The sequence below is a fragment of the Ambystoma mexicanum genome, chromosome 13 (assembly GCF_040938575.1).
Source record: "Ambystoma mexicanum isolate Mex_15411 chromosome 13, UKY_AmexF1_1, whole genome shotgun sequence".
In the NCBI taxonomy this organism is placed as follows: domain Eukaryota; kingdom Metazoa; phylum Chordata; class Amphibia; order Caudata; family Ambystomatidae; genus Ambystoma; species Ambystoma mexicanum.
The window spans coordinates 381,912,039-381,938,886 of record NC_090938.1 but is presented as its reverse complement, the minus strand read 5'-3'; the positions used below and the strand labels follow the sequence as shown (position 1 = coordinate 381,938,886).

The 26,848-nt window shown below is 45.4% G+C and overlaps 1 protein-coding gene across 2 annotated transcripts in view; it reads left to right on the top strand.

Moving 5' to 3' along the window:
* The window catches only part of CARMIL3 (capping protein regulator and myosin 1 linker 3), a 2,002,476-nt gene that overhangs the window by 236,022 nt on the left and 1,739,606 nt on the right, over window positions 1–26,848 (top strand). For both annotated transcript variants that reach the window (XM_069633925.1, XM_069633924.1), the window contains exon 2: window positions 6,633–6,727. In XM_069633925.1, the coding sequence (XP_069490026.1) occupies window positions 6,633–6,727 (95 nt within the window). The remainder of the gene's footprint in view (window positions 1–6,632; window positions 6,728–26,848) is intronic.

The following is a 26,848-nucleotide window of genomic DNA, read 5'->3' as shown; positions in this document are numbered from 1 at the left end:
CCTGCAGTCACCATGTATTTAGCTATGCATTCTCTGCATTCACCTTGTGTTTAGCTGTACATGTTTCCTGCAGGGACCTTGTATTTATCCATGTGTTCTCTGCATTCACCTTGTATTTAGCTATGCGTTCTCTGCATTCACCTTGTGTTTAGCTGTACATGTTTCCTGAATGCACCTTGTATTTATCCATGTGTTCTCTGCATTCACGTTGTGTTTGTACATGTTACCTGCAGGCACCTTGTATTTAGCCATGTGTTCTCTGTATTCACCTTGTGTTTAGCTGTACATGTTTCCTGCAGGGACCTGTAATTAGCTATGCGTTCTCTGCATTCATCTTGTGTTTAGCTGTACATGTTTCCTGCAGGCACCTTGTATTTATCCATGTGTTCACTACATTCACCTTGTGTTTAGCTGTACATGTTTCCTGAATGCATCTCGTATTTATCCATGTGTTCTCTGCATTCACCTTGTGTTTAGCTTTAGTTTTCTGCAGGCAGCTTGTATTTATCCATGTGTTATCTGTATCCACCTTGTGATTAGCTGTACATGTTTCCTGCAGGCACCTTGTATTTAGCTATGTGTTCTCTGTGTACACCTTGTGTTTAGCACTCTGTGTTTTCTGCAGGCACCTTGTATTTAGCCATGCGTTCTCGGCGTTCACCTTTTGTTTAGCTGTACTTGTTTTCTGCAGGCAACTTGTGTTTAGCTATGTGTTCTCAGCGTTCACCTTGTGTTTGTCTGTAAATGTTTTCTGCAGGCACCTTGTATTAAGCCATGCGTTCTCTGCATTCACCTTGTGTTTGTCTGTGCGTGTTTTCTGCGGGCACCTTGGATTTAGCCATGCGTTCTCTGCATTCACCTTGTGTTTGTCTGTACGTGTTTTCAGCAGGCACCATGTATTTAGCGATACGTTCTCTGCATTCACCCTTGTCTGTATTTGTTTTCTGCAGGCACCTTGTACTTAGCTATGCGTTCTCTGCATTCACCTTGTGTTTGTCTGTACGTGTTTCCTGCAGGCACCTTGTATTTAGCTATGCGTTCTCTGCATTCACCTTTTGTTTGTCTGTACATGTTTTCTGCAGGCATCTTGTATTTAGCCATGCGTTCTCTGCATTCACCTTGTGTTTAGCTGTACATGTTTCCTGCAGTCACCATGTATTTAGCTATGCGTTCTCTGCATTCACCTTGTGTTTAGCTGTACATGTTTCCTGCAGGGACCTTGTATTTATCCATGTGTTCTCTGCATTCACCTTGTATTTAGCTATGCGTTCTCTGCATTCACCTTGTGTTTAGCTGTACATGTTTCCTGAATGCACCTTGTATTTAGCCATGTGTTCTCTGCATTCACCTTGTGTTTAGCGTTACATGTTTTCTGCAGGCGCCTTATATTTAGGAAGGTGTTCTCTGTATTCACCTTGTGTTTAGCTTTAGTTTTCTGCAGGCACCTTGTATTTATCCACGTGTTCTCTGCATTCACCTTGTGTTTAGCATTACATGTTTCCTGGAGGCACCTTGTATTTAGCTATGCGTTCTCTGCATTCACCTTTTGTTTGTCTGTACATGTTTTCTGCAGGCGCCTTGTATTTATCCATGTGTTCTCTGTATTCACCTTGTGTTTAGCTGTACATATTTTCTGCAGGCGCCTTGTATTTAGCTATGTGTTCTCTGTATTCACCTTGTGTTTAGCTTTAGTTTTCTGCAGGCACCTTGTATTTATCCACGTGTTCTCTGCATTCATCTTGTGTTTAGCTGTACATGTTTCCTGAATGCACCTTGTGGCCATGTGTTCTCTGTATTCACCTTGTGTTTAGCTGTACATGTTTCCTGAATGCACCTTGTATTTAGCCATGCGTTCTCTGCATTCACCTTGTGTTTAGCTGTACATGTTTCCTGCAGTCACCTTGTATTTAACTATGCGTTCTCTGCATTCACCTTGTGTTTAGCTGTACATGTTTCCTGCAGGGACCTTGTATTTAGCCATGCGTTCTCTGCATTCACCTTGTGTTTAGCTGTACATGTTTCCTGCAGTCACCATGTATTTAGCTATGCATTCTCTGCATTCACCTTGTGTTTAGCTGTACATGTTTCCTGCAGGGACCTTGTATTTATCCATGTGTTCTCTGCATTCACCTTGTATTTAGCTATGCGTTCTCTGCATTCACCTTGTGTTTAGCTGTACATGTTTCCTGAATGCACCTTGTATTTATCCATGTGTTCTCTGCATTCACGTTGTGTTTGTACATGTTACCTGCAGGCACCTTGTATTTAGCCATGTGTTCTCTGTATTCACCTTGTGTTTAGCTGTACATGTTTCCTGCAGGGACCTGTAATTAGCTATGCGTTCTCTGCATTCATCTTGTGTTTAGCTGTACATGTTTCCTGCAGGCACCTTGTATTTATCCATGTGTTCACTACATTCACCTTGTGTTTAGCTGTACATGTTTCCTGAATGCATCTCGTATTTATCCATGTGTTCTCTGCATTCACCTTGTGTTTAGCTTTAGTTTTCTGCAGGCAGCTTGTATTTATCCATGTGTTATCTGTATCCACCTTGTGATTAGCTGTACATGTTTCCTGCAGGCACCTTGTATTTAGCTATGTGTTCTCTGTGTTCACCTTGTGTTTAGCACTCTGTGTTTTCTGCAGGCACCTTGTATTTAGCCATGCGTTCTCGGCGTTCACCTTTTGTTTAGCTGTACTTGTTTTCTGCAGGCAACTTGTGTTTAGCTATGTGTTCTCAGCGTTCACCTTGTGTTTGTCTGTAAATGTTTTCTGCAGGCACCTTGTATTAAGCCATGCGTTCTCTGCATTCACCTTGTGTTTGTCTGTGCGTGTTTTCTGCGGGCACCTTGTATTTAGCCATGCGTTCTCTGCATTCACCTTGTGTTTGTCTGTACGTGTTTTCAGCAGGCACCATGTATTTAGCGATGCGTTCTCTGCATTCACCCTTGTCTGTATTTGTTTTCTGCAGGCACCTTGTACTTAGCTATGCGTTCTCTGCATTCACCTTGTGTTTGTCTGTACGTGTTTCCTGCAGGCACCTTGTATTTAGCTATGCGTTCTCTGCATTCACCTTTTGTTTGTCTGTACATGTTTTCTGCAGGCATCTTGTATTTAGCCATGTGTTCTCTGCATTCATCTTGTGTTTGTCTGTACGTGTTTTCTGCAGGCACCTTGTATTTAGCCATGCGTTCTCTGCATTCACCCTTGTCTGTGCGTGTTTTCTGCAGGCACCTTGTATTTAGCCATGCGTTCTCTGCATTCACCTTGTGTTTGTCTTTATGTGTTTTCTGCAGGCACCTTGTATTTAGCTATGCGTTCTCTGCATTCACCTTGTGTTGGCCTGTATGTGTTTCCTGCAGGCACCTTGTATTTAGCTATGCGTTCTCTGCATTCACCTTTTGTTTGTCTGCACATGTTTTCTGCAGGCATCTTGTATTTAGCCATGTGTTCTCTGCATTCACCTTGTGTTTGTCTGTACAGGTTTTCTGCAGGGACCTTGTATCTAGCCATGTGTTCTCTGTATTCACCTTGTGTTTAGCTTTAGTTTTCTGCAGGCCCCTTGTATTTACACATGTGTTCTCTGTATTCACCTTGTGTTTAGCTTTAGTTTTCTGCAGGCACCTTGTATTTATCCATGTGTTCTCTGCATTCACCTTGTGTTTAGCTGCACATGTTTTCTGCAGGCACCTTGTATTTAGCCATGTGTTCTCTGCATTCACCTTGTGTTTAGCGTTACATGTTTTCTGCAGGCACCTTGTATTTAGCCATGTGTTCTCTGTATTCACCTTGTGTGTAGCTTTAGTTTTCTGCAGGCCCCTTGTATTTACCCATGTGTTCTCTGTATTCACCTTGTGTTTAGCTTTAGTTTTCTGCAGGCACCTTGTATTTATCCATGTGTTCTCTGCATTCACCTTGTGTTTAGCTGTACATGTTTTCTGCAGGCACCTTGTATTTAGCCATGTGTTCTCTGTATTCACCTTGTGTTTAGCTTTAGTTTTCTGCAGGCACCTTGTATTTATCCAAGTGTTCTCTGCATTCACCTTGTGTTTAGCTGTACATGTTTCTTGAATGCACCTTGTATTTAGCCATGTGTTCTCTGCATTCACCTTGTGTTTAGCGTTACATGTTTTCTGCAGGCGCCTTATATTTAGCCATGTGTTCTCTGTTTTCACCTTGTGTTTAGCTTTAGTTTTCTGCAGGCACCTTGTATTTATCCAAGTGTTCTCTGCATTCACCTTGTGTTTAGCTGTACATGTTTCCTGAATGCACCTTGTGTTTAGCCATGTGTTCTCTGTATTCACCTTGTGTTTAGCTGTACATGTTTCCTGAATGCACCTTGTATTTAGCCATGCGTTCTCTGCATTCACCTTGTGTTTAGCTGTACATGTTTCCTGCAGTCACCTTGTATTTAGCTATGCGTTCTCTGCATTCACCTTGTGTTTAGCTGTACATGTTTCCTGCAGGGACCTTGTATTTAGCCATGCGTTCTCTGCATTCACCTTGTGTTTAGCTGTACATGTTTCCTGCAGTCACCTTGTATTTAGCTATGCGTTCTCTGCATTCACCTTGTGTTTAGCTGTACATGTTTCCTGCAGGGACCTTGTATTTATCCATGTGTTCTCTGCATTAACCTTGTATTTAGCTATGCGTTCTCTGCATTCACCTTGTGTTTAGCTGTACATGTTTCCTGAATGCACCTTGTATTTATCCATGTGTTCTCTGCATTCACGTTGTTTTTGTACATGTTACCTGCAGGCACCTTGTATTTAGCCATGTGTTCTCTGTATTCACCTTGTGTTTAGCTGTACATGTTTCCTGCAGGGACCTGTAATTAGCTATGCGTTCTCTGCATTCATCTTGTGTTTAGCTGTACATGTTTCCTGCAGGCACCTTGTATTTATCCATGTGTTCACTACATTCACCTTGTGTTTAGCTTTAGTTTTCTGCAGGCACATTGTATGTATCCATGTGTTCTCTGCATTCACCTTGTGTTTAGCTGTACCTGTTTCCTGAATGCACCTTGTATTTATCCATATGTTCTCTACATTCACCTTGTGTTTAGCTTTAGTTTTCTGCAGGCAGCTTGTATTTATCCATGTGTTATCTGTATCCACCTTGTGATTAGCTGTACATCTTTCCTGCAGGCACCTTGTATTTAGCTATGTGTTCTCTGTGTTCACCTTGTGTTTAGCACTCTGTGTTTTCTGCAGGCACCTTGTATTTAGCCATGCGTTCTCGGCGTTCACCTTTTGTTTAGCTGTAAATGTTTTCTGCAGGCATCTTGTATTAAGCCATGCGTTCTCTGCATTCACCTTGTGTTTGTCTGTACGTGTTTTCTGCAGGCACCTTGTATTTAGCCATGCGTTCTCTGCATTCACCCTTGTCTGTATTTGTTTTCTGCAGGCACCTTGTATTTAGCTATGCGTTCTCTGCATTCACCTTTTGTTTGTCTGTACATGTTTTCTGCAGGCATCTTGTATTTAGCCATGTGTTCTCTGCATTCATCTTGTGTTTGTCTGTTTGTGTTTTCTGCAGGGACCTTGTATTTAGCCATGAGTTCTCTGCATTCACCCTTGTCTGTGCGTGTTTTCTGCAGGCACCTTGTATTTAGCCATGCGTTCTCTGCATTCACCTTGTGTTTGTCTTTATGTGTTTTTTGCAGGCACCTTGTATTTAGCTATGCGTTCTCTGCATTCACCTTGTGTTTGTCTGTACGTTTTTCCTGCAGGCACCTTGTATTTAGCTATGCATTCTCTGCATTCACCTTTTGTTTGTCTGCACATGTTTTCTGCAGGCATCTTGTATTTAGCCATGTGTTCTCTGCATTCACCTTGTGTTTGTCTGTACGTGTTTTCTGCAGGCACCTTGTATTTAGCCATGCGCTCTCGTCGTTCACCTTGTGTTTAGCAGTACGTGTTTTCTGCAGGCATCTTGTATTTAGCCATGTCTTCTCTGCATTCACCTTGTGTTTGTCTGTACATGTTTTCTGCAGGCATCTTGCATTTAGCCATGTGTTGTCTGTGTTCCCCTTGTGTTTAGCTTTAGTTTTCTGCAGGCATCTTGTATTTAGCCATGTGTTCTCTGCATTCACCTTGTGTTTGTCTGTACGTGTTTTCTCCAGGCACCTTGTATTTAGCCATGCGCTCTCGTCGTTCACCTTGTGTTTAGCAGTACGTGTTTTCTGCAGGCATCTTGTATTTAGCCATGTCTTCTCTGCATTCACCTTGTGTTTGTCTGTACATGTTTTCTGCAGGCATCTTGCATTTAGCCATGTGTTCTCTGTGTTCCCCTTGTGTTTAGCTTTAGTTTTCTGCAGGCATCTTGTATTTAGCCATGTGTTCTCTGCATTCACCTTGTGTTTAGCTTTAGTTTTCTGCAGGTACCTTGTATTAGCCATGCGTTCTCAGCGATCACCTTGTGTTTAGCTGTACCTGTTTTCTGCAGACGCATTGTATTTAGCCATCTCTTCTCTGCACTCAGCTTGAGTATAGCTGTCTGATCTCTGCAGGCATCTCTACCTTGTGTATAGCAGTTTGTGAGTTTTCCTGTGAGGCCTTGGGCCCAGCTGTGTAGCTCTCTACACTCTGCAGACCCACCATGTGCTAAGCCTATCTTCCTTTCCCTTTCAGAAAGTATAAAGAAACTTCTGAGTAAACAGGATATCCAACTGCAGCAGCGGGTAAAGCTGGAAACGAAGCCCAAAAAGTATGAGGACCGAATTCTGGTAAGATCATATTCTCAGCTGCTTACAATGTATGTTGACTGTGCACATGTTGCAATACAGAGATCGGGTGAGCTCAGAGATGCTTGTGATTCTTTTGGGCCTCCCTGCCCAATGGAGACAGTCGCCCTGCTCCCTTGTAAGGCAGTGTTACATTATTTGGCTCCATAATGACATCAAGGAGTCCGAAGCTGACAGCGACTTACAGAGATAGTTTTCATTAAATATTGATATGTTGCTAATTGCACCCTCTGACGGAAAGAAGGAAATGTGGAATGTGTAGTCAAACTAAGTTAATTATCAGGAAGACAAGGCTACAGATTCACAGTCCTTGTTTATTTGGGTGTTTTGTAGAGAGCCACGTGCCGCCTCGCCATCATCTTAAAGCCCAGCTAGAGTTATTACCTTTAAAAGTGGATTTTCTCAGACATCACAGTGGTTTGAGATCGAGCTGTAGGGATGCAGGGCGTGACATACGACCAAGGGAATGTCTTTGTGAGCTTGGTACATATCTGTCATCCCTTGGCTGCACAATGTGTGTGTGTGCGCCTGCTATTCGGTACCTACTTGCTCAAGGAGCATTCCTTGTGCCAGCATTAGCCAGCCGTTTCACTAATATGCACAAATAGGGGGTGTGGCTGCCAGACGATGGGGCCCCTTTTTAGGTTTGAAAGAACAGAGCATTAGCTCTCTGTCCGAGCTCTGTCGGCCAACTACTACGTGATGCAGAACGAGTGTACCTGGTGAAGATCTGTTATAGTGGCAGCCATTTTGTAGAAGCGTTTGGAACTATTTAAGTTGGGGGAGAGTTGTTGAGTATTGATTGTAAGAGGTTTTTTTTGTTTTCAAGCAGCTCTGTGCTTTGTTGTGTTTTCCACTTTTGTGCTTAATTACATTATGTTTGTTATTTTTATTGTGATTATTGTTATTATGACTAATATGAGTGGCTGCTCCTGTTCGTGTGGCTAAAGAATGTGGCTATGATTGATTGGGAGCATCGTATAGAACCTTTGTGATGCTCCAATCTATCATGAGCGCTATTAAAACGAGTGTTGGAAACGCCACTAGGTCTAGCTTTGGAAATGTAGAGGATAAGAATGTTTGTGTTGACCCACAGAGGACAAAAACGTTCTACTCTATTTGTAAAGTCGTACTTATTGGCTTTGCGAATGCTTGTTTTGTTGGCGATTCCGGTGGCATTGATCCACCTTATGTCGACAGCCCTGGGGGAGTAGCCCCTGGACCGAGCAACCAGAAATGATAACCCGCTATTCAAGGTTTATGGGACCAGTCCTCCTTGGTGGAGTAAGGCATCCGACCCATTTTACCTGAGGAGAAAAATTTCAAATTTCGGCAAAAATTTCGGATGCAATTTTTAACTGTGGGACTTATGTACACAATCAGCCTCATTACGACCCTGGCGGAACGGGTTAAACGGCGCCGTAAAAGGCTGCGGCGCCGTTCAACACGTTCCGCCGCATTACGAGGTCCCCTTGCGGGACACGTTTAGCACGCCTGGGAAAACCAGACGTGCATACCGGGTCCCGCGAGGGGAAGAGGGAGCAAACAACGGGCCATCTCGTTATGGCCCGTTGTTTGCTCCCTCTCCCATTCCCATTCAGCCCTATGGGGGCTGAAATGGGAATGAGGATGAACCGTGTCCGTGTCCTCGAGTGAGGAATTACCGGGCCATCCGAACTCGGAATGGTCCGGTAAGTCCTCATTCCGAGGACACGGACACGGATGTGGTTTTGCCGGCAGCCATGCCGCCAATAGCAGCATGGCTACCGGCATACCTCGTAATGAGGCCCAATGTCTTCCATGTACCCTAAATTGTGTTTACATTATGTTATACTACTGTGATTGATACAGTGCACCGCTGCCATTTGCATGCAAGTTTCCAGGCGCTCTGGTGGATCTGAAAGAGTGGAGATGGGGTAGGTTGCTGGAGAGAGGGGGAACATGCAAGGTAGCTTCCCCTCTGTGCTCATGCAGGCAACCCAGAGATGCCCAGGTACCGCGTGTGGCTGTTTCTAGTTCATCGTCTGAAAGTTAATCATTGCGGGTCCCTGCGATTCCTTAATCCAAGTGACAGGGGCCACCTCGGCTCACAGCACTTCCGAAAAAGTAAATTCAAATTAAACTGTGACCCTAAGAGCCTAATAGTATAATAATAATATATTATACACTGCATCTCCTAGTGCTGTAAATAACAAGTGTTAGATGTGGCCCTTACTTCTAGATTTACCAGTGAGGGGGATGAAGGAGGGGGGGGGGGGCGAGCCTTCTGGCATGACATTTAGCCCTAGGGGTTTTCATGGGCAATGGTGTCATGAGGAGTGCAATACCAGGAAGCGACATGACAAGCTCATACCTGTGGGCAATGCACTAAGTAAGCCTTTTGTTTTTAATGGCACTCCACTTTCGATGGATGGAATGCTTGAAATGAATCGCATCAGCTAGCATTGCTCTCGTCATCTTTCCATACCATCATTATTTGTGCCCATCTGCGCCGTAACAGAAGCTGACTGGTAATTTGCAAACTAGTTTTGGTCCTGTCACCAACGGGAGTAGTCCAGCCTGAACCTCTAGGTCATGTCCCCCCTGCACAGGAACACAAGCAATCGCAATCCGAGCTATGTTTCGGCCTCGTTGGACATACTCAGTAAGGTGCAGCTTGGTTTGCTTAGCAATCAATGGGCACACATCTGAGCGTAATACTCTCACTTAGGGGGAACATCTAAAACCAAAAGCGATGACTTGGAAACCTGTGGATCGATGGACACCACGCGCATTTCTCTAGGCAGCCTTCCATATCGTTGTATGCACATCAGTCTTGCTCTTTGCCATCAATGTGAGCAATCCGGCCGAACTGCTAGACCACAAGGCTGAGACATAGCTGCGGTTGCGTTGGCTCCCATCCGTAAGGGGCGTGGCCTAGCAGCAGAAACTAGACCGCTTTTTTTTCGTGGAAAGAACAAGACGTATGTGGCTGGTCCCTTTCCTTGGTGCCACAGACAGAATAATAAATGATGGCATGAAAGGATGCCCAGGGGTTAAAATTAATTCAAAGGCTTGCATCGTTCATTTTTATGTTCTCTGCCTTCCCCTGCAGAATAATATTTCTCATGTACCAACCTGGATTTTTTTTTCACCTATCCTTAACCGATGGCATATATAATGTGAATATTATATGTTAGTTGGTCCTTAGCTGGTCGAGGCACCTTCTGCAGATATGTGTGTGCGAGAGTGTGTGTAACCTGGAGACGCTGGCAAAGTATTTCATCCTTCAGGCAGATGAAATGTGTAGAATTGAGTCGGCTCATGCCCTCTTCCCCGAGGACAGATGAAGGGGAGAGCCGTAAACAATGCTAGCGGGCTTAGATTCTCGAACAGGCACATGTGGGAGCAGCGGGCAGCACTGACATGTCCTGGGTGGTGGTAGAGAGGGGAGAAAAACTGATGCAGTGCCTGGAAGATGACTAGCCTCAGGTCCAGGCAAGCATCCCCAAACCCCAAGACCAGTGTGCCCCCTCACTAGCCCTTTCAGAAACTAGGCAGTAGGCGGAGACCCCATGGCCAAAGTGCCTAGGTGGAGGGCGGGTAGGACAAGAGCTGTGCTGGCCCACTCCTCACACATTCAAGGACAACGCCCCAGGGAAGCATCTGCACCTAACAAACGTTGATGTAAAATAATGTATTTGAGTTTTCTGTTAGGATGGAACCAGGGCTGTGATATTACTTGCAACTGAGACTGGTGTGCTCAGAGGTAGCATAGCTCACATCAGGTTCCACCTGTTCTTAGTCACTTCCTTCTGTGTTTTTTCTCACTTTCAGCTTCTATATGTTCCGCTTGTCTTTTGTGGTGGTGTGGGGTGAGGGAGGAGGATGGGGAAGAGGATGAAGGAGTAGGAGAGGGTACAGAGGATTCAAAACATGATGTGTTTCGTTATATTGTATGCAATATGTCTCCCAAACTATTATTAGTTTGTGACAGTATTAGTGATTAGTACCAATCATTGAGAATCTTGGCAGGGGTCCTCTTTGCCTCTCCTCTACCAAATATAGAGCGGAAGTACAGACCCACCTCCGGTCTTCAAAATAGGCAGCTGCCTTTGCCTTCATCTTTCATTATTAGCAAAATTGGATGGAGCCTCTGAGCGACATCCACAGCATCAATTGTGCGCTCTAATAATAAGTAACCACGCTTTGCTATGCCATGAAGGGTGCTGGGCAGACGCAAGGCTTCATGGGGATGATGTATTTGCATAGTATAATCTTGTGCATGCAATGTTTTAGAGTGCCAGCTTCTTTCAGAATTCTGAGGAATATTTTAGGCAATGATGATTGCAACACAAGTAGTGAACTGACAGCACCTGTTCCTTGACATGATGGTCAAGTCCCATGTGTAGAGAGCTTTGGTCACCATCCTCTAACATAGATGGGCCGCCATTGAACGTTCACTTTCTCTGCTGTAAAACACTTTGAATTGTATATTGCAAATGTTATAGTCCAGCAGGTGGATCTCGTGCCCTTTGAATGCACAGTAAAATATTTGGGTAAATTAATGTCCCTTTGTGTCTGGTAAATATGGGTAAATGATTTCAGGAATGATGGCCTAGTCGGAGCCTGAATCACCCTGCAATGCTACCCGTGTACCGTCAGGAGAAATTGCAGAGCATGCTTTCTTACCGTGGTGGATGCCGCTGTGATTCTCACATCCAGGAGAGTACTATGATCTTCTAAACCTCCTAGGTAATCGCCACCATTGATAACAGCCACAGTGTTTGAACACTTCTGCAAGAGCGGATGTAACGTTAAAGGAGAGCGGCTTGTGGTCGAGCATTCCAGTACCGGCTCCTGCTGACACCCACTCTGGATCTGCGTTCATGCCGCTTCCTGTCATCGTCATCACAATGTCTACTCACTCCTGCTGTCAGCCATGGAGTGAGTCTTCATAGTGGAGAGGGCTCCATACTTGGTAGGGTCTGTGATCATCCGCAGAACTTCTTGGATCTTTGACCCGTGGCCATGGCCAATAAATGGATCATTGCTCTGCTGAACAATCACTGTGTCAAAGTGCATGCACTTGTCAGTTCATGCAGGTCTATTACAGTGTCATCAATGGATTTGGAGGGGGATTGCAATCTTGTGTAAACATTTTGTCTCACCAGAACAGTGTTGTCCCTCCTCCCAAGGTAGCATTCAATATGTGTGTAAGCTTCCATGTGTAAATCTTTGAAATTTGAAAAATCAGCCTGCTTTCCCAGAGGCACCAAGGCGAACATGTTTGGAGCCTTGGGCCCACTAAAAAGTTCACAATTAAAGCACTGTGCCTAGATGGCTTGTACTTTAGGCAATATCTGGCTTCCAGTCATTTGTGGAATAGGTCTTTGCATTTTGCCCAAGCCACCCGTGCAATTGGAGAAAGGAGACTGGAGGAGCAACCGCGTACATGGCGAAACACCTGGTGCCAAAGTCGCAGGAAACAGCTGCACAACACTCCAGAATGCTCAGCATGGCAGCTGAACGAGGGCAAGGTTGGCAGGATGGAAGCCAGCGCAGCCTGTGAATGTAGCAGAGCGGTTGCCAGCGGCACTCGCCGCCACTTTGGCTCCCTGAATGGATCGCACACGGTAACATAACAAATGCAAGATGCGATTAGGATAGTCTCACTCTGCAACCAGAAGCTTCTTAGTTTGCCTTGCTAACTCTCTGTAACTTAGTTTATTACTGGGAGGTTCCGCTGAGCGTCCTATTGTCTTGCATACCGCGGTTTCTACTCTCTATGGCTGCCCCCTTCCAAGCATGCACAGCTGTATGTCTTTCGCGCGCACTCTGTTGGCAGTCAGGGGAGGGGTACAGGAGCTGCTGGGAAGATTGAGCTGCACAGGAGGTTCATGGCAGGATTCTAGCCTAAGCCCTTCCCTACATGCCCAGCGACAAAAACAGTCTATCCATGACAGGATCTGACAGGACAGACATTTTGGAACACAGACACCTACGCACTCTCCTGAGATGTTGGACGAACATCTAGCAAAGCTGAGTAAGAACATCTGCTGCCTGGATCAAAACCCGAATCCTCCGATCTGAAGACTCACTGCCACCTCTGCAAAACCTTTCGACCGCTACCCATGGCCCATCACAGCGAAGACTCTGTGAAACCAGCAGGGCTGTCACAGGATGAGGTGAGGCCCGGGGCAAAAAATGTGGTGAGGCCCCTTCATTTTTTGCACTTGACCAGTGGCACCGTAAACAAGTGTGCATGTGTGCAAGTGCTATACTGGCTATCGGGCTTTGCACTCTTTTGCTAATTAAAGGCAGTGACTGTCAGGGTTGATCAGCCCATGAGCACAAAGATGGCATCACAGACGGCTTCAGCAGTGACATCATAGCTGACATAATGTATGACATCAGGGGGGCTTCCGAGTTAACGTGTCAACACTCCCAAATTGATAGGTTTTATAGCATTAAATTGGTTCTCATCTTCTCCTGTCTTGCTGAGTCTTCCCCAGTAAGGGAAATCATTGGGGGTCTTCGTGCCTGCATGTTCTTGACAATGAAGAGCGGTTCTTCCTGTATGTTGTTCTGAGGTAGATCTTCACAAGGCAATGGAACCTACTGACTGTTTTGAGATTGGGAATCACATTGTGTTCCCCAGACTCCTGCCCATAGGGGAAGGCATGCCACAAAGGGACTCTCCCCATACCAAACCTGGGTCCAGATTTAAACTGCAGGTGGTACCAGCTTCTGACAGCGCATAGCCCGTTAATGCCATGCCAACAATAAATCACAACTAAACTGGACGGCGCCTACAGTCATACAACATTAACGGATGAGAGTTAATTTTCCACACCCCACAGCAACAGGTCATAGAGGGTTGTGACGGAAAATCCCACCACAGGCCACAGTAGATTGTTGAAGACCTCTGACGTCACGCATTGTGATTAGCACAATTACGTATGTGCCCGGGTGTGGAGGGAGCGCGCTAAAAATTAGAATGGGGACCTCTGTACCTGAAGGATCTCTTAAAAATGCTCACCAAAACTAGTGCTTTGCGGTACTTATTTTCCCGTGCAAACATTTACACAGAAGTTGAAAGAAAAGGTGGGGCGTTGGGTGATGGCCACGGGAGGAGGCACAACATATAGCAACCATTTTTAATAGGGCAGACACTATATTCTTTTAAATGTGTTGCAATACAATAAAATCAAACTTTGCGAGCCAATGTTGCAAGTGAGCAAATCCCCAAGTATTTTTAGTAAAGGCTTCCAAAATCACATGTTGCCAAGAGCAGCGACACAGTGCTATTGCTTTTCACATAAACTTACTTGTCATCAAGTGCCCAAGCCGGCTACACTCATGTTTGCCAGAACCACACTGCACCAGGACATCTCTCATGGAGATCAGCCCCCCTACTCTCGCCCCCCACCAATCGCATCAGAGAGAGCCAACCACCCTACTCTTTGAAGATCGCTGCAGCAAAAGCCATTAAGGACCCTGCAAGCCTACAACAGCCGGCACCATCCTGCCAAAAGTCACACATACCAACACAGAATGGCCTAAATTGTGCAGACAAAGGTCGCCAACATCCAAGCAATATGCATTTGCATGGCATTTCATTTACACCAACAAGCAGGGACTAAAACCTGTTCATTTGGGTCCACAGATGTCAGGTTGGCAAGGCTGTGGTCTTTCTTTAACTGAAAGGGCTGACATGTGCAAAACAGTGGCTAAACACAGCTATGTTCCCCATGCCACCGCCACACTTCTACTCATCTTTCCCCCAATCTCTAGTTGGCGGCCCCTAGTTCCCCCCCAGGCCCATATTCACACCCACTGGCCATGTCTCGTGTCCCCTGGGGGAGAGGTGCAAAATAGCTGGAAATAGCCAAACGCGTGCAAAAATGAAACATGCATGTAGAAACTGATCTTTCACACCCTATTCAGGAAACATATACCCCCCTTACCATGGGCGTAATTTTAGGGGGGCCCAGGGGTGTTTGTCCCCCCCCAACTTTCATGGCACACCATTTTGTCCCCATTCATTTGGCTGGGGTGCCTTTTCTTCACATGTCATGTCCCCCCCAACATTTGCAGCAAAGTTACTCCACTGCCCCTAACACGTTTACATCCTAGGACACAAACGGCCATACAGACCTCACACTAAAACAATCCCTTTTTTTTAACAGGGAATTAAGTTTACTACCTATAAAAGGTGAAGTCTACGAAAACTGAAAATGCCAACATGAAAGTAAAAATATTGTGCCCAAATAACATATTCCCCTTATACAAAGCCCATTCAACCACAAGTTAAATCTTTGTCAGTACACTACAATAATTCTAGGCTTGAATTAGTTAAGGAGCGCGCACACCAGCCGTCCTTCCCCCAACACCACCAAAATTCCAACCAGTTACCTGGAAGTTGTGTGCATATCTGCGCAGTAGGCGCACAATGCACTGTACCACTACCTCACCTGCCGCACACTCGATTGCTTCCCAGCTTGGATCACGCTATTCAAGTCATGATATATGTATGCATGCATATGCCATTGATTGACAGGGCAGCACCGAGCACCTCTGGTCCCACCGTTTCACTCTAGAAGACAGAAAAGGCTACTACATGCACTGAAAGAGCCGCTTGCCTGGCAGGCTCAATTCCACGCTCCTCCTGAATACAATCCCATATCCTCCTCCTTGCGTTGTCTCCCTTCGGGCCATGTCTGCAGCTCTGGATAATGTTAATTTCGCATTTTCTCTAAAGACCGGTTGCATTGTTAATTAAGGGGCATTGCAAAGGGAAGAATATTGCTATTGCATTGGCTGACCTCGCCGAACTTCCAAATGGGTTAATTAAAGCTGCAAGACTGCAAACATGTGTCATGTGGCCAAGTACTAAGTAGCTGAGTTCTTCAGAGAGGAATAGGTAGGGGCACCTTACCTGCTGATGTACTTGACGTCCTCAGTACTGTCTGTAGGTGCTGCTGTGCTCGTCCACGAGGACCAGGCAACAACTCCGGCACACAAATACAACGTGGTGCTAGTCCACTCCAGAGGGTATCAGCTCCAGAGTCCTGGTCCTCACCGCTTCGAAGTCACTTCACTTTGTTAGTCTCCACCGCCCACGTGTCTGCTGGGCCACTAGCATCAAAGTCCAATGTGAGCGAGAAGTAACTGGCTTGGTTGGCTTTCGCCTTTCAGAAGTTTTTATGGCATCGTGGGCCATTGGTTGGTAACATCAAGTGAAATCATGGCAGGGCACCAGGAGACTTTTACATTGTACAGTCACGCCGGGGCCACCTGCCCAGTGCCCACTCTATCCCTATGGGCCATGGACCGCCACCCCCCACCCCATGCTGTGTGTGTTGCACTTGCATGTAAACATGTTTAAACTTCTATTTTCTCTGCTGCTGCTGCAGTAGCAAATCTGCAAATAGCATCGGACCTCGCATTCGAAATCACACGCAGCCACAGGCAAGGCCCCCCCTGAGCACGAGGCCTGGGGTAGTTTGCCCCCCCGCCCAACCCCTGGACTTCCCTCGTGACGGCCCTGGAAACCAGCCCTACTGTGACAAGTCCACACAGACCAAGAAGAATCCTAACCCACAGCTACACACTCAACCCGAGAAGATGGAGTAATGAGGCTCAAGCCTCGGTATCCAAAAATCACTGCTGATGGATAAAATCTGTCAGCAAGAAGACAGACTCGGCCTACGCACTGTGACTCAAACTGCCACGGCGATGTAGGGAAATAAAACGGGTTGAGGAATACCCTTGAGGGACTGCAGACTACAGGTAGCGAGGCTCTGACATGGGCTGGATTCTTGAGAAATCGGGCATCTAAAAATAGCGCAGCCAATGCGCTTTTTTGGGATGTGCCCTTGTTGGAAATGTTAATGCGCAGGTCACCTTATCCACAAAGGTGACCTGTGCATTTCCAAGGGGCTGAGTTGCAGCCGCCATGCACAAATGATGCTCTGGTGAGCCCCCTTGCATGCATTAGTGTCCAGAGCATGCTCCCTACACTAATGAATGACTGGCTCCCAGCAATCACGTGGGTGCCAGCAGAGCATTTCACAGTAAAAGGTTATTAAAGGGCTTGTAACTATAAAATGCTAAAAATGGAAAAAAGCTTTTCTATCCCTGTGTGAGGGAAAGAAATGCAAGTGGGACTGCAACGGTGCATACAAAGGCATGGCAAGGTCAAGAATTATCCCGTCATGCATTGTGCATCCCACTGCGCCCAATGTTTTCTGTGCGTTTCAAAATGTATTCTGTTTTTGAATATGACGTGTGCATTAAAATGCACAGAAATGCCTCCTGATTTGAACAAAGCGGATAAATAACCAAGGGTATTCGAGTGTGTGCTTTTATGAGGCGCACATTGAAGGGCTCTTTTAGAATCATCATTTACGCCAAAATCGTTTTCTGAATGTTCCCCTTCTGTGTACTAACTGAGCTGGTGTTATCCATAGTCTTGTAGCTGGAATCTTGCCCAGGCAAATTTAGAAGCGCACGAGAGGAAAATATAAGTGATTGAGAAAGCATCATTTTACAGGATGGCTCATGTGTGCCCAGGTCAGTTTGGAGCCTTACAGCCAGTGAAGGCAAGATGCCTTACTGGACACAGCCAGTGGCATGTCCAGGGAGTGGCCTGGGGTTGCATGTGCTACCACTGGAATCCGATTGGCCACACCGGGTGCCACCCCGTTATCCTAAACTATGATCATTATGTGTGTGTGTGCGCGCTCGTACTTTATGCCACCATTGCATAAATCAGTGCCCCACTTGGCACAAACCCAGTCAAGAGTCTGGACACGCCACTGGAGAAAGCAGGCAGCAAGAAGTGGTGGCAGCAAAGTAATTGAGAAAGCACCGAGAGGAGGATGTACACAGAGAGACAAGTAGAGCGAGCGAGACAGAGACCTATAAATCATCATAACATCTCGAGTGTTCAGTCTGGACATCAGTGTCGGACGGGCCCAAAAAACGAATCAGCACCAAAATAAAACTGATTCACGTTCACGTATTGCAATTCATGACTTTTCTCAACAAGTTGAACAGTACATGGGCTTGCTTTTTATGAACATGTGTGGAAACTGCATTTTAAAGCACATTTGCCCAGTACAATTGGACAAAACAACAAGCGGAACTGTCATGAAACTGCACTAACCTGACCTCTCAGGCCCTATTACCCTACAGTCTAGTAAAAGCGTTCACATCAGGGGTGTTGCTAGGCCTGGAAAAGATCCAGGGCTATGCTAATGTCTTGACTGCCAGGACTCGGGGCTAGCTAGCCTTTGGTTTTAGCCCCTTAGCTTGTATCGTCGCGCCTTGAAACACTTGTGTATAGGCGCGTTATAAATGACATATCATATCATATCTGAGGCTACAACCAAAAGTCCCGGGGCTATAGCCCCCGAGGCCCCCACCCCCACCCCCTAGCAATGCCTCTGGTTCACACCATGTGTTCAAGGACATGGGTGCCTTTTTCCTTGATTGGGAGGAAAGAGAAAAACAGAAGAGGTGCACGAACCGAACTTGAATTTTATTGCTTACAACACCAGCACGTTAATGGGATAACAAAACACTATACAAAATATAAAACACTGAATAATGTTTAGCTCAAGGAAGAAAAGCCCAAACAACCTGGGTCCCGGTGTCTGCGATGGAGAGAACGTTTGCATGCATCCGATTATAGGGGGCAAAACACTACCAATCTCTGGGGCGGCACTTGGAAAGGGCAACTGTTGGACGAGCACACTTGGCAATGCAAGATGCATTCCCCTCTTGGAAGCTTACGGTGTGCCTAGTTTCACTTTGCCACACCACACGAGAACCTTGGATGGCACCTAAGGGGGATGCTTCACCTCTAGTGAGCAGGAACCTGATTCCAGCAGATAGATCTGGGTCAGGCAGCAATTACCCCAACGGTTTCATGGGTTTAGTTAAGGGACAGAGCGATCATCTGCCTTGCATGCTTTCTGTCTTCAGCTCCATGGCACAGAAGTTTGGAATGGACTACACTCCCAACAGAGGTGAAAAGTATATCATCATTCTTCTCTTGATGGTCCAACTATGAATCAAAGAATGAGGTGGTGCCCCTCTACTTGCCACAGGCGATTGGCCCAAAGCAAGCCTGCTGTAAGAGGTATTGGGCCTCATTCCGAGTATGGCAGTAAGGGATACCGGTCACCGTTAACGAGACCGGTGCCGGTAATCCCTTACCGCCACATTCCGAGTTCCCTTTGCGCCCTCGTCCTTGGCGTTAGGGACGAGGGCGCAAAGGGGCTTTTTAGCCAATAACGGTGACCGTAAAGTACGGTCACGGTTATTTGCAATTTCCCCATTCCCATTGAGTCCTATGGGGGCTCATTTGGGAATGGGGAAGAGCCCTGGGGAATGGGAAATTACAGCCCTGGTCAACTCGGAATAGGACGGTAATTTCCCATTCCACCAGGGCGGTGCCGGTACGGGTCTGGTGCCGACCAAGGCGCTACTACCGCCATTGGTTAGCGCCGGACTCGGAATGAGGCCCTATAATCTCTGTTGTAGCAAGTAAGTATCCTTTGCCTTATGACATTACACCCAGAGTACCAGGCTTGCAGGAAATGGGCGGGCCAGGAAAGGGAGGAAACCTTGAAAGAAAGAAGGATAGCGGACCCTTCTCCAGGCCCACCGTTCCTATGCTTGCTGGTTTTAAAAGAACTCCATTGATTAGCACCCTGGTGTGAGGTTGGCTTTGTTATGCCACAGCTGTTACTGAAGCACCTTTTCCAGGTGACCTCCTGAGGGAGTTTCTATGCCCTGGGGGGGAAGTTGTTACCCTTTCTAATCGAGAATCAAAAGGGGCAGCATCATGGATGTTGTTCAACATGGCCGCTGTGGAAACAGTCAAACTAGATGCTAATGTACATCAGTCCTGTCACAGTATGCCCTGTTCACAGAGCTGACACTAATGTGATATCAAATTGCTGTGGATTTAATATTGTGTGATTCTAGCAGTCACCATGCCAAACTAGGCATGGCTTATTTTTACAGATTTACGTGCCACTAGACTGTCTAGGTTCCGCAACTGTTTGGTTCAGAGGTGCCGACCGTTTAAATGGCACCTCTACCTGCAGGCACTTTGTGTCCCAGCAGCTATCATGGATGCACAGTTGACCTTTGAACTTGCTCTGTGTGCCACCACAGAGCTATCACTGTAGATGTTGGTAGACTGGTTTGCAGTACGGCGCGTGTGTACTATTATTTTAGCATGGCACATTTTAATGGTGGTTCTGATTAGGAGACCACCCTTTCTGAAACAGGATTACCTGCATCATTTTATGTTAATAGAAATCCAAAAAGCGTGGGCTATCCTGTCTTTGCAGATGGCAATCTGTCACACTGCATTAGACACAGGAGTAACTTTTCCTAAAGCCCATGACCATACTCGAAATGCATAGATGCAAAGGCAAGAATTAGTGATTCTAGGTCAGTAGATGACATGAGGAGACTGCCCTCAGATAAAAGTACCCAGCTTTAACCACAGCAAAGAACCAGGAGGAAATGTACACTGAACTGTGAGCTATTGACAAAGAGAGAGAGAGAGAGAGAGAGAGAGAGAGAGAGAGAGAGAGCGCGAAGGGATAATAGAGTGCAGTGCTATTCAACAGGCAAGGCAGCATTGTTATTATAGGGACAGCAATACTTGGCCATAGACGCCCACTCAAACACAAGCAAATGGGCACGTGCTGCAGCAAGATTATCTAGACGACAGAAAGCACCCATGCGCACAGATGGAGACAGAAAAAAACACATTAGGAAAGGCACACGCACAAACCCATCACCCAAAGGCAGAGGAAGAGCGTCTACATTAGCGTGAAAGGCAAACATTGGTTAGCAAAGGCACATGTGTCCTTGTGAAGTACCCATAACTGTGTGCCTGGCAAGAGGTCCCCGGGGCAGGCTGGCAGAATGAAGATGCCAGTCCCTTGCTGTGTCGGTTGCACACCCCTGCACCATCCTGGGAGTTTATTTTATGAGTCTCTCTATTTCCATCTCAGCTTTTCAGGGCTTCCCAGAAGGGATCCTCTAACTCAATTTCCGCTAACTTTTTAGAGTCTGCACGCCTGGGTATTATGTAATGAAAAGGATGCATAGTGAATCTGCTTTAATGAGGTCGCTGTGTCTCTGCAGAGTTACTTAGAGGGTCAGGCAGATCAAAGCGTACGGGCATGGTAAATTGCGGGCAGTGACTCTAGCGTCACAGAGCGAACGCCATGGATGGAGGGCTCTGCCACCGGTATGGGGGAGGACAGAGTTGTGTGCCCCTGACGCTGTAGAGCTACAGAGAGCACTCCAGAGATTTGCCTCTGCTAAAGGTATGCGAGAGGACCAGCGTCTGAGGTGAGCAGCAACTAATGGCAGCAGAGTTCCACCAATTGTATTTGTTACTGTTAGTACTTTCACTATTTCTACAACCAGTAACTGTTCTTTTTGCATTTAAAGCATGCCTCTTAATTTGATCTGCTACGCTCTTTCAGCTGATCACTACAATTTGGCTTCCAAGGAGCGGTTAAATGTAAAACATTAGTTGAGACCTTGCTTTCTAGCTTCTCTAGTGGTGGAAGGAACTTGATTGAGGGAGGGGTTGCTCTGATTAAAGAGGCACATTTTCAGAAGTCTGCTGTGCAAGTGAAGAAGCACATACTCACCACGCTATGCATCCATTTTGTTTCTTAACACACTACTGGCAGAGCCTTCATGGCTAAACAAATAGTTTACTTCTTGTATCTTTATATCCTTTTGGTATTGTTTTCCTCTTTCAATTTTTTTGTCTCAAAGTTGTGTATATTTATTATTCACATAAACAGATCTACTCCTGGAATACTTTGATTTCATTAACAGCATCTCCAATAGGATAGCTGCAGTATTTTCAAATGATTGTGCTACTTTTGCCCTTTGCCTTCTCCCCATGAATTAAGATTTTTTGGGGAAAACATGTCGCTGCAGTGGAAGTTAATTTAAACACTTGAACTTATTATGCATTGAAATATTGTCTAATTATACAAGATCATACAATTTCAGATCAGAGTTGACAATAAAAGAAAACTATAAATAGTCACCTTCCATGCACTTTTTTTGTAGAATTTCTGTAATCTGCACGAGGAAAACCACCCAAAGCCCTCATGGCGGTTTCATAAAAACTCAAAACTTTTTGACTGAAAAGAACAAAATGAAAAAGTATCCACAAGCACCCTTTCCTTTACCCATTCCCACTCACTCGGTCAACTACTTCTCCCAACTCATCCCTCAACTCACATGTTGCTCCCTACTCCCCTGAACCAACCCCCGGAAACCTGGTTCGAAATTCTGCAGATGGGTCACAGTCCCACCTATACCTCTGGAGAGAATGGAACATAGGGCCAGAAACTTGTTTTGTATTTTTTTCTATTGTATATGGTTTACAGAAAATTCAAAGTAAAATAACACAGTTGAATAAGAGTGATGCCAAAACTTATAATAACGCAATTTCATCTTAGCTTGAAAAGAAAATGCATCCTTAAATAACATCACAATTCACGTAAAATCAAATAAGTAAAAAATATATGTAACAATATCATGTGTTAAAAAACACTTTAAACAGTATTATGTTCACAGTGAATACAAATTCTGGGAATTTAAAAACACAACCACAGATAACCCATCCATAGGATTCTCTGAGCCTAAGCACCTTTTTCAGAGGGTTATCCTCATTCTGCCAATCAATTTTCCTAAACAGTTTCTCCAAATATGCCGATCTCTGTACATTCAAAGCACTACAGTGCACAATTAAGTGCTTTAGTCTCTTTAACATTGCTGTCATGACAGTATCTGCACGTTGCGTGTGATTGATCAATCTGCCCTCTCCTCAAAAGAATGTCTCTAGTGGTCAGAAGATTCAAGCGGAATTTTAGCATAAGCAGCATAAAAAAAATATTTGGAAACAGTTTTAAGTAAGAGGGAGTAGTGCCTCTTTTTTGTGTTCATGTGCTAGATGTTCTAAAGAAGGATAAGCATGGAAGGAGTCAACTGTATTTGCCCAATCAAAGTCATAGGGGGCATTTTTGACCTTATTTGGGGTTAAAAGTAAATTCCCCTTTTCCAATTCTAGCTGGTTCAGTAAATGTTCACACATGTTCTTCAGATTTTTTGTATAACTTGGTTTCCCTCACACAGAGGATTCAGCGTCCATGGAATTTTTCATATGAGAGTACAGTGCACCCTCTGAAGAACCAATAATACTCGTATTCAATGGAAACAGTCTACAACTCACTTTAACTCTTATTGAGAGTAAGCCCAGCTCATATCGTATAGCCGATAACGGTACAGGTTTAGGCAGAGGTAAAATGCGTCGCCAGATTGTAGCTTCCACTAAATCTAGGCACTTAAGCAAACTGTCTGACCATAATTCAAGGCCGTATATTAGCTTTTGGACACTTTTTCCTTCATATAAACAAATCGCTGGCCTAACAGAAAATCATTCGAACTTCTTATCAAACTTTACTAATTGGTTTGAGAGGCAATTTGCCTTTTGAGTTACAGAAGAATACATGTTCAAATTTGAGGGTTATTGATATTGATATTTTATTTCTATCGCGCTCATACACAAGTGTTTCGGAGCACGACAAGGCAAAGGAAGGGGAACAGGGGAGAAACAAAAACAACGATCTTACTAGGTCCAGTGACATTGAGAACGCGCAAGTGCACGGTAGAGGGGGAGAGGGAGAAGTGCATGGAAGGGGGAACAAAAGGAGAGTGGGGAGCAAGGAGGAAAACAACATAAATAATATTAAATTAATAAATAAAAAGGCAACAAACGGAGGGAGTGCAGCCAGCAAGTGGCAAGTGCTGGGTTTAAGGCAGCAGGCTGGGTTTGTCTGATAAGTGCAAGAAGAAAAAAAAAAGGGGTGGGGACTGTATGGGTAGAGATACAGACCCCAGTGCAAGGGGTTGGCCCAGAGGCAGTGCGTGCGGGTGGCAAGAGGAGCAGGTACCTGGGCCCGGAGGAAAGAGGGTGGCCAGGTGCATGGTGCCGAGGGTTGTGCAGTAATGTAAAAACCCAAATAAATAATACTAGTAGAGCACTTAATCTTAACATCCCCCAAGACCCAGCCCATCACAGATTTCTTCCTTCCCCTTGACAGCTTCAATATCTTAGTCTTGATGGGATTAATTACAAGATGATTGTCCTTAGCATAATTCGCAAAGTCTGACAACAGTCTCTGCAAGCCCACTCTAGTGGTGCCAAACAGGAGGAAGCCATCTGCGTATGCCATCCATGTAACGTTTTCCTTGCTTAGCCTGGGAGAAACAAAGGAGGCAGGAGACAAAGAATTGGATAAATATACATTAAAAAGGCAGGGGGCTAATACGCACCCCTGCCTTAGACCATATCGGGTGGGAATCTATCTAGACATTTCACCATTAATTAGAATGCCAGTGTTTTTATGTATCTTCATGATCAAATTCAATAGACCCCTCGGCAGCACCCAAGAATCCAACTTCCACCATAATCTATTACGGTCAACTCAGTCAAAGGCTACTGAGAGATCGCTTGAAGCCACATATACGTACATCCATTGGTATCACTCCATGCAGACTCCTGAATTGCCCTCAACACACAGCCATTCATATTTGTGGAATACCTCTTTCGGAAGCCTGTCTGCAATGTGTTAATGCGGCCAACCGAATACGCCCAATGTTCCAAATGATTCAACAAGAGGGAGGCAAAGATTTTACTGTCCATATCAAGTAATGAAATCAGACGGTAATTCCTGGGTTCACTCCTCGCCCCTCTCTTGTAAATGAGAAAAACTAAGGCCGTGTGCCAGGATTCAGGACGGGCAGTGGCAGTCTGCTGTCACTGAGAGAACAACAAGAAAGATACTGTCGGAGACATGGAAGACCATAGGCTAGTGAAGGGGTCTGAAAACCTTGCCTCTCAGGATGTGTTGGACTTCAACTCCCATCAGCCCTACCCAGCATAGTCAAAGGTGAGGGATCATGAGAGTTGTAATCTAGAACATCTGGAGAGGGAACGGTTGCAGACCCCCGTGGTTAGTGCAACGATTCAAGGACTGTCTAATTACATAGAGACCAAAAGGGAGAGAGGTTTGGGGTGTTAATCATTGTTATAATGTCATTGACCTGAAGGCCAAAGTAGCCTTTGCAAGTTGGCACTTTCTACAGTCTCCGTTAGAGCGAATACTAGAAAGACCTCTGCTGTACTTTTACAATAAAAACATTGAGAAAACAAGTATTGACAAAACCAATATATTTGTTTTTTGCGTAGGCATTCCATAAGCAGTTCCAGAGGCAGTTCTCCGGCATCCCCAGCTGTACAGCAGCGATGTGCACTTTCACATTTCCTCAATCTGATCATTTCGCAGACAACCTGATGCCAGCACTGGTGCAAAGCACGGATGTTGCGCACCAGTCCTGCTGCGTCCAGTGGGAGAAGGGTATGACACCCATTCCTTTAAGTGGTTACGATATCGGGTGTGGGGGTCAGGGGGGTCTAACAAGGGGATGTAATCTAAGTGCTAGGTTGGCCTAAACTGTTATGGCCATTGCCTAAAGAAGTAACCCCCAAATAAATCATGGAACTCTGCAAATATGTTCTTTGCGGCACTCAGCATGATCTCAGGTGGTGTGGTTTGCATCTAGTCTGCCTATTTTGTATACATTTCTGTGGCTGGGTCTGTAAATAAATTGTTTTCTCTAAGTAAAATCCTCTTTCTCAGTATATACACAATTCAGTGAATAAATCACCACCACAGCAGTAATCGTTGCGGGTGCTTATTTGTGGGGGGACAGAGGGAGTCACGGGTGCAGTTTTTGGAGGTTGCCACGGTGCCAACATAAAGCCCTGATGATATCCGTGCTGATGGAAGATATGTACTCACAGCATACCAAGCTTTGTGCATCATGTTGTTTGTTCTGCTTTGCAAGCAACATGATTCACACAGCATGGAAAATAGCATTCGGTCCATTCGGTCGACTCAGACCTCTTGCATACATAGAATGTGGTTACGTTGGTGGTCCTGCCTCAGTGGTCATCTAAGCTACAAATAATGCTTCATATTATTTAACCCACACTCTAGATTGCACATGTAAATAGCCTTGATATTAAAAGGTCATCTTATTAATGGGAGTACGAGACGAAAACATTTTTCTTAACCTGCGCTCACAATTTGGTAATTAAAACTACAAGCAATGTACTAGAGCGCTGGCATGTATGTCTGTTCTTCCCACTTTGAAACCCAGGATTTCAAAATGGTGCTTTCATCGATAACTTTCCTATACAGTCACTCCTTTTTTTCAAAGTGAGTATTATATCAGGCACGCCTCCTTTCATCAGTCGTTTTTGGCATATCTCAGCTTCATCATCATTCGTATAAGCAAAGGCCTTATTAACGGAAGCTGCAAAGTTTGCGTTTCATAGCTTATGTACATTTCGTACGTGTCCATAGGCCTTAGGCGTCCTCGCCAAATACCCGCATTAGCAGGCCAGTTATTACAACTCGTAGATCCCAGTCTGGAGGCTGAGGTGGTCTCTAGAGGATTTTGACGTCTTCATTCTGCCTGACTTCCGGGTTACAGGGCCTTTGCCTGACCGTCAGCTGACCGAAGCTACGTGACTTTGATTGGCCCATCGTGTGGGTGCTCGGATGCCTGAGTGGCGGGACTGTATTTCCCAGCAGTCTCGTGTTCTCTGCACGTGAGGGTGGACCAACAGTGGCACCTGCTGTGTGCACTCGGAATCAGACGGCTTGGGCGCTCTTCATTGAGCTCAGTTCCGTTTTTGCAGTGCTGTTTGGTGAGTCTTGCCTATGAAGTTCCCCTTAGTACTATTTGTTGTACCTCTGCTACTTATTATTTTCTCGGTTTACGAGATAGGCAAACTTTACTTATCTCGTCCATATTATTGGTTATCTTTGCCTGTGACCATCTTCAAACTGCTGTTGACCAATTCTTTAAGTGGGATGCGACATTGGCAACAGGGCTAGCTTAGCAGCTCTTCTTAATGGTAATTTAGGGTTTTCGCTCCACACTAACTGCTTTTCTTTATTCTGTTGTGCAGTGACCATTACACCT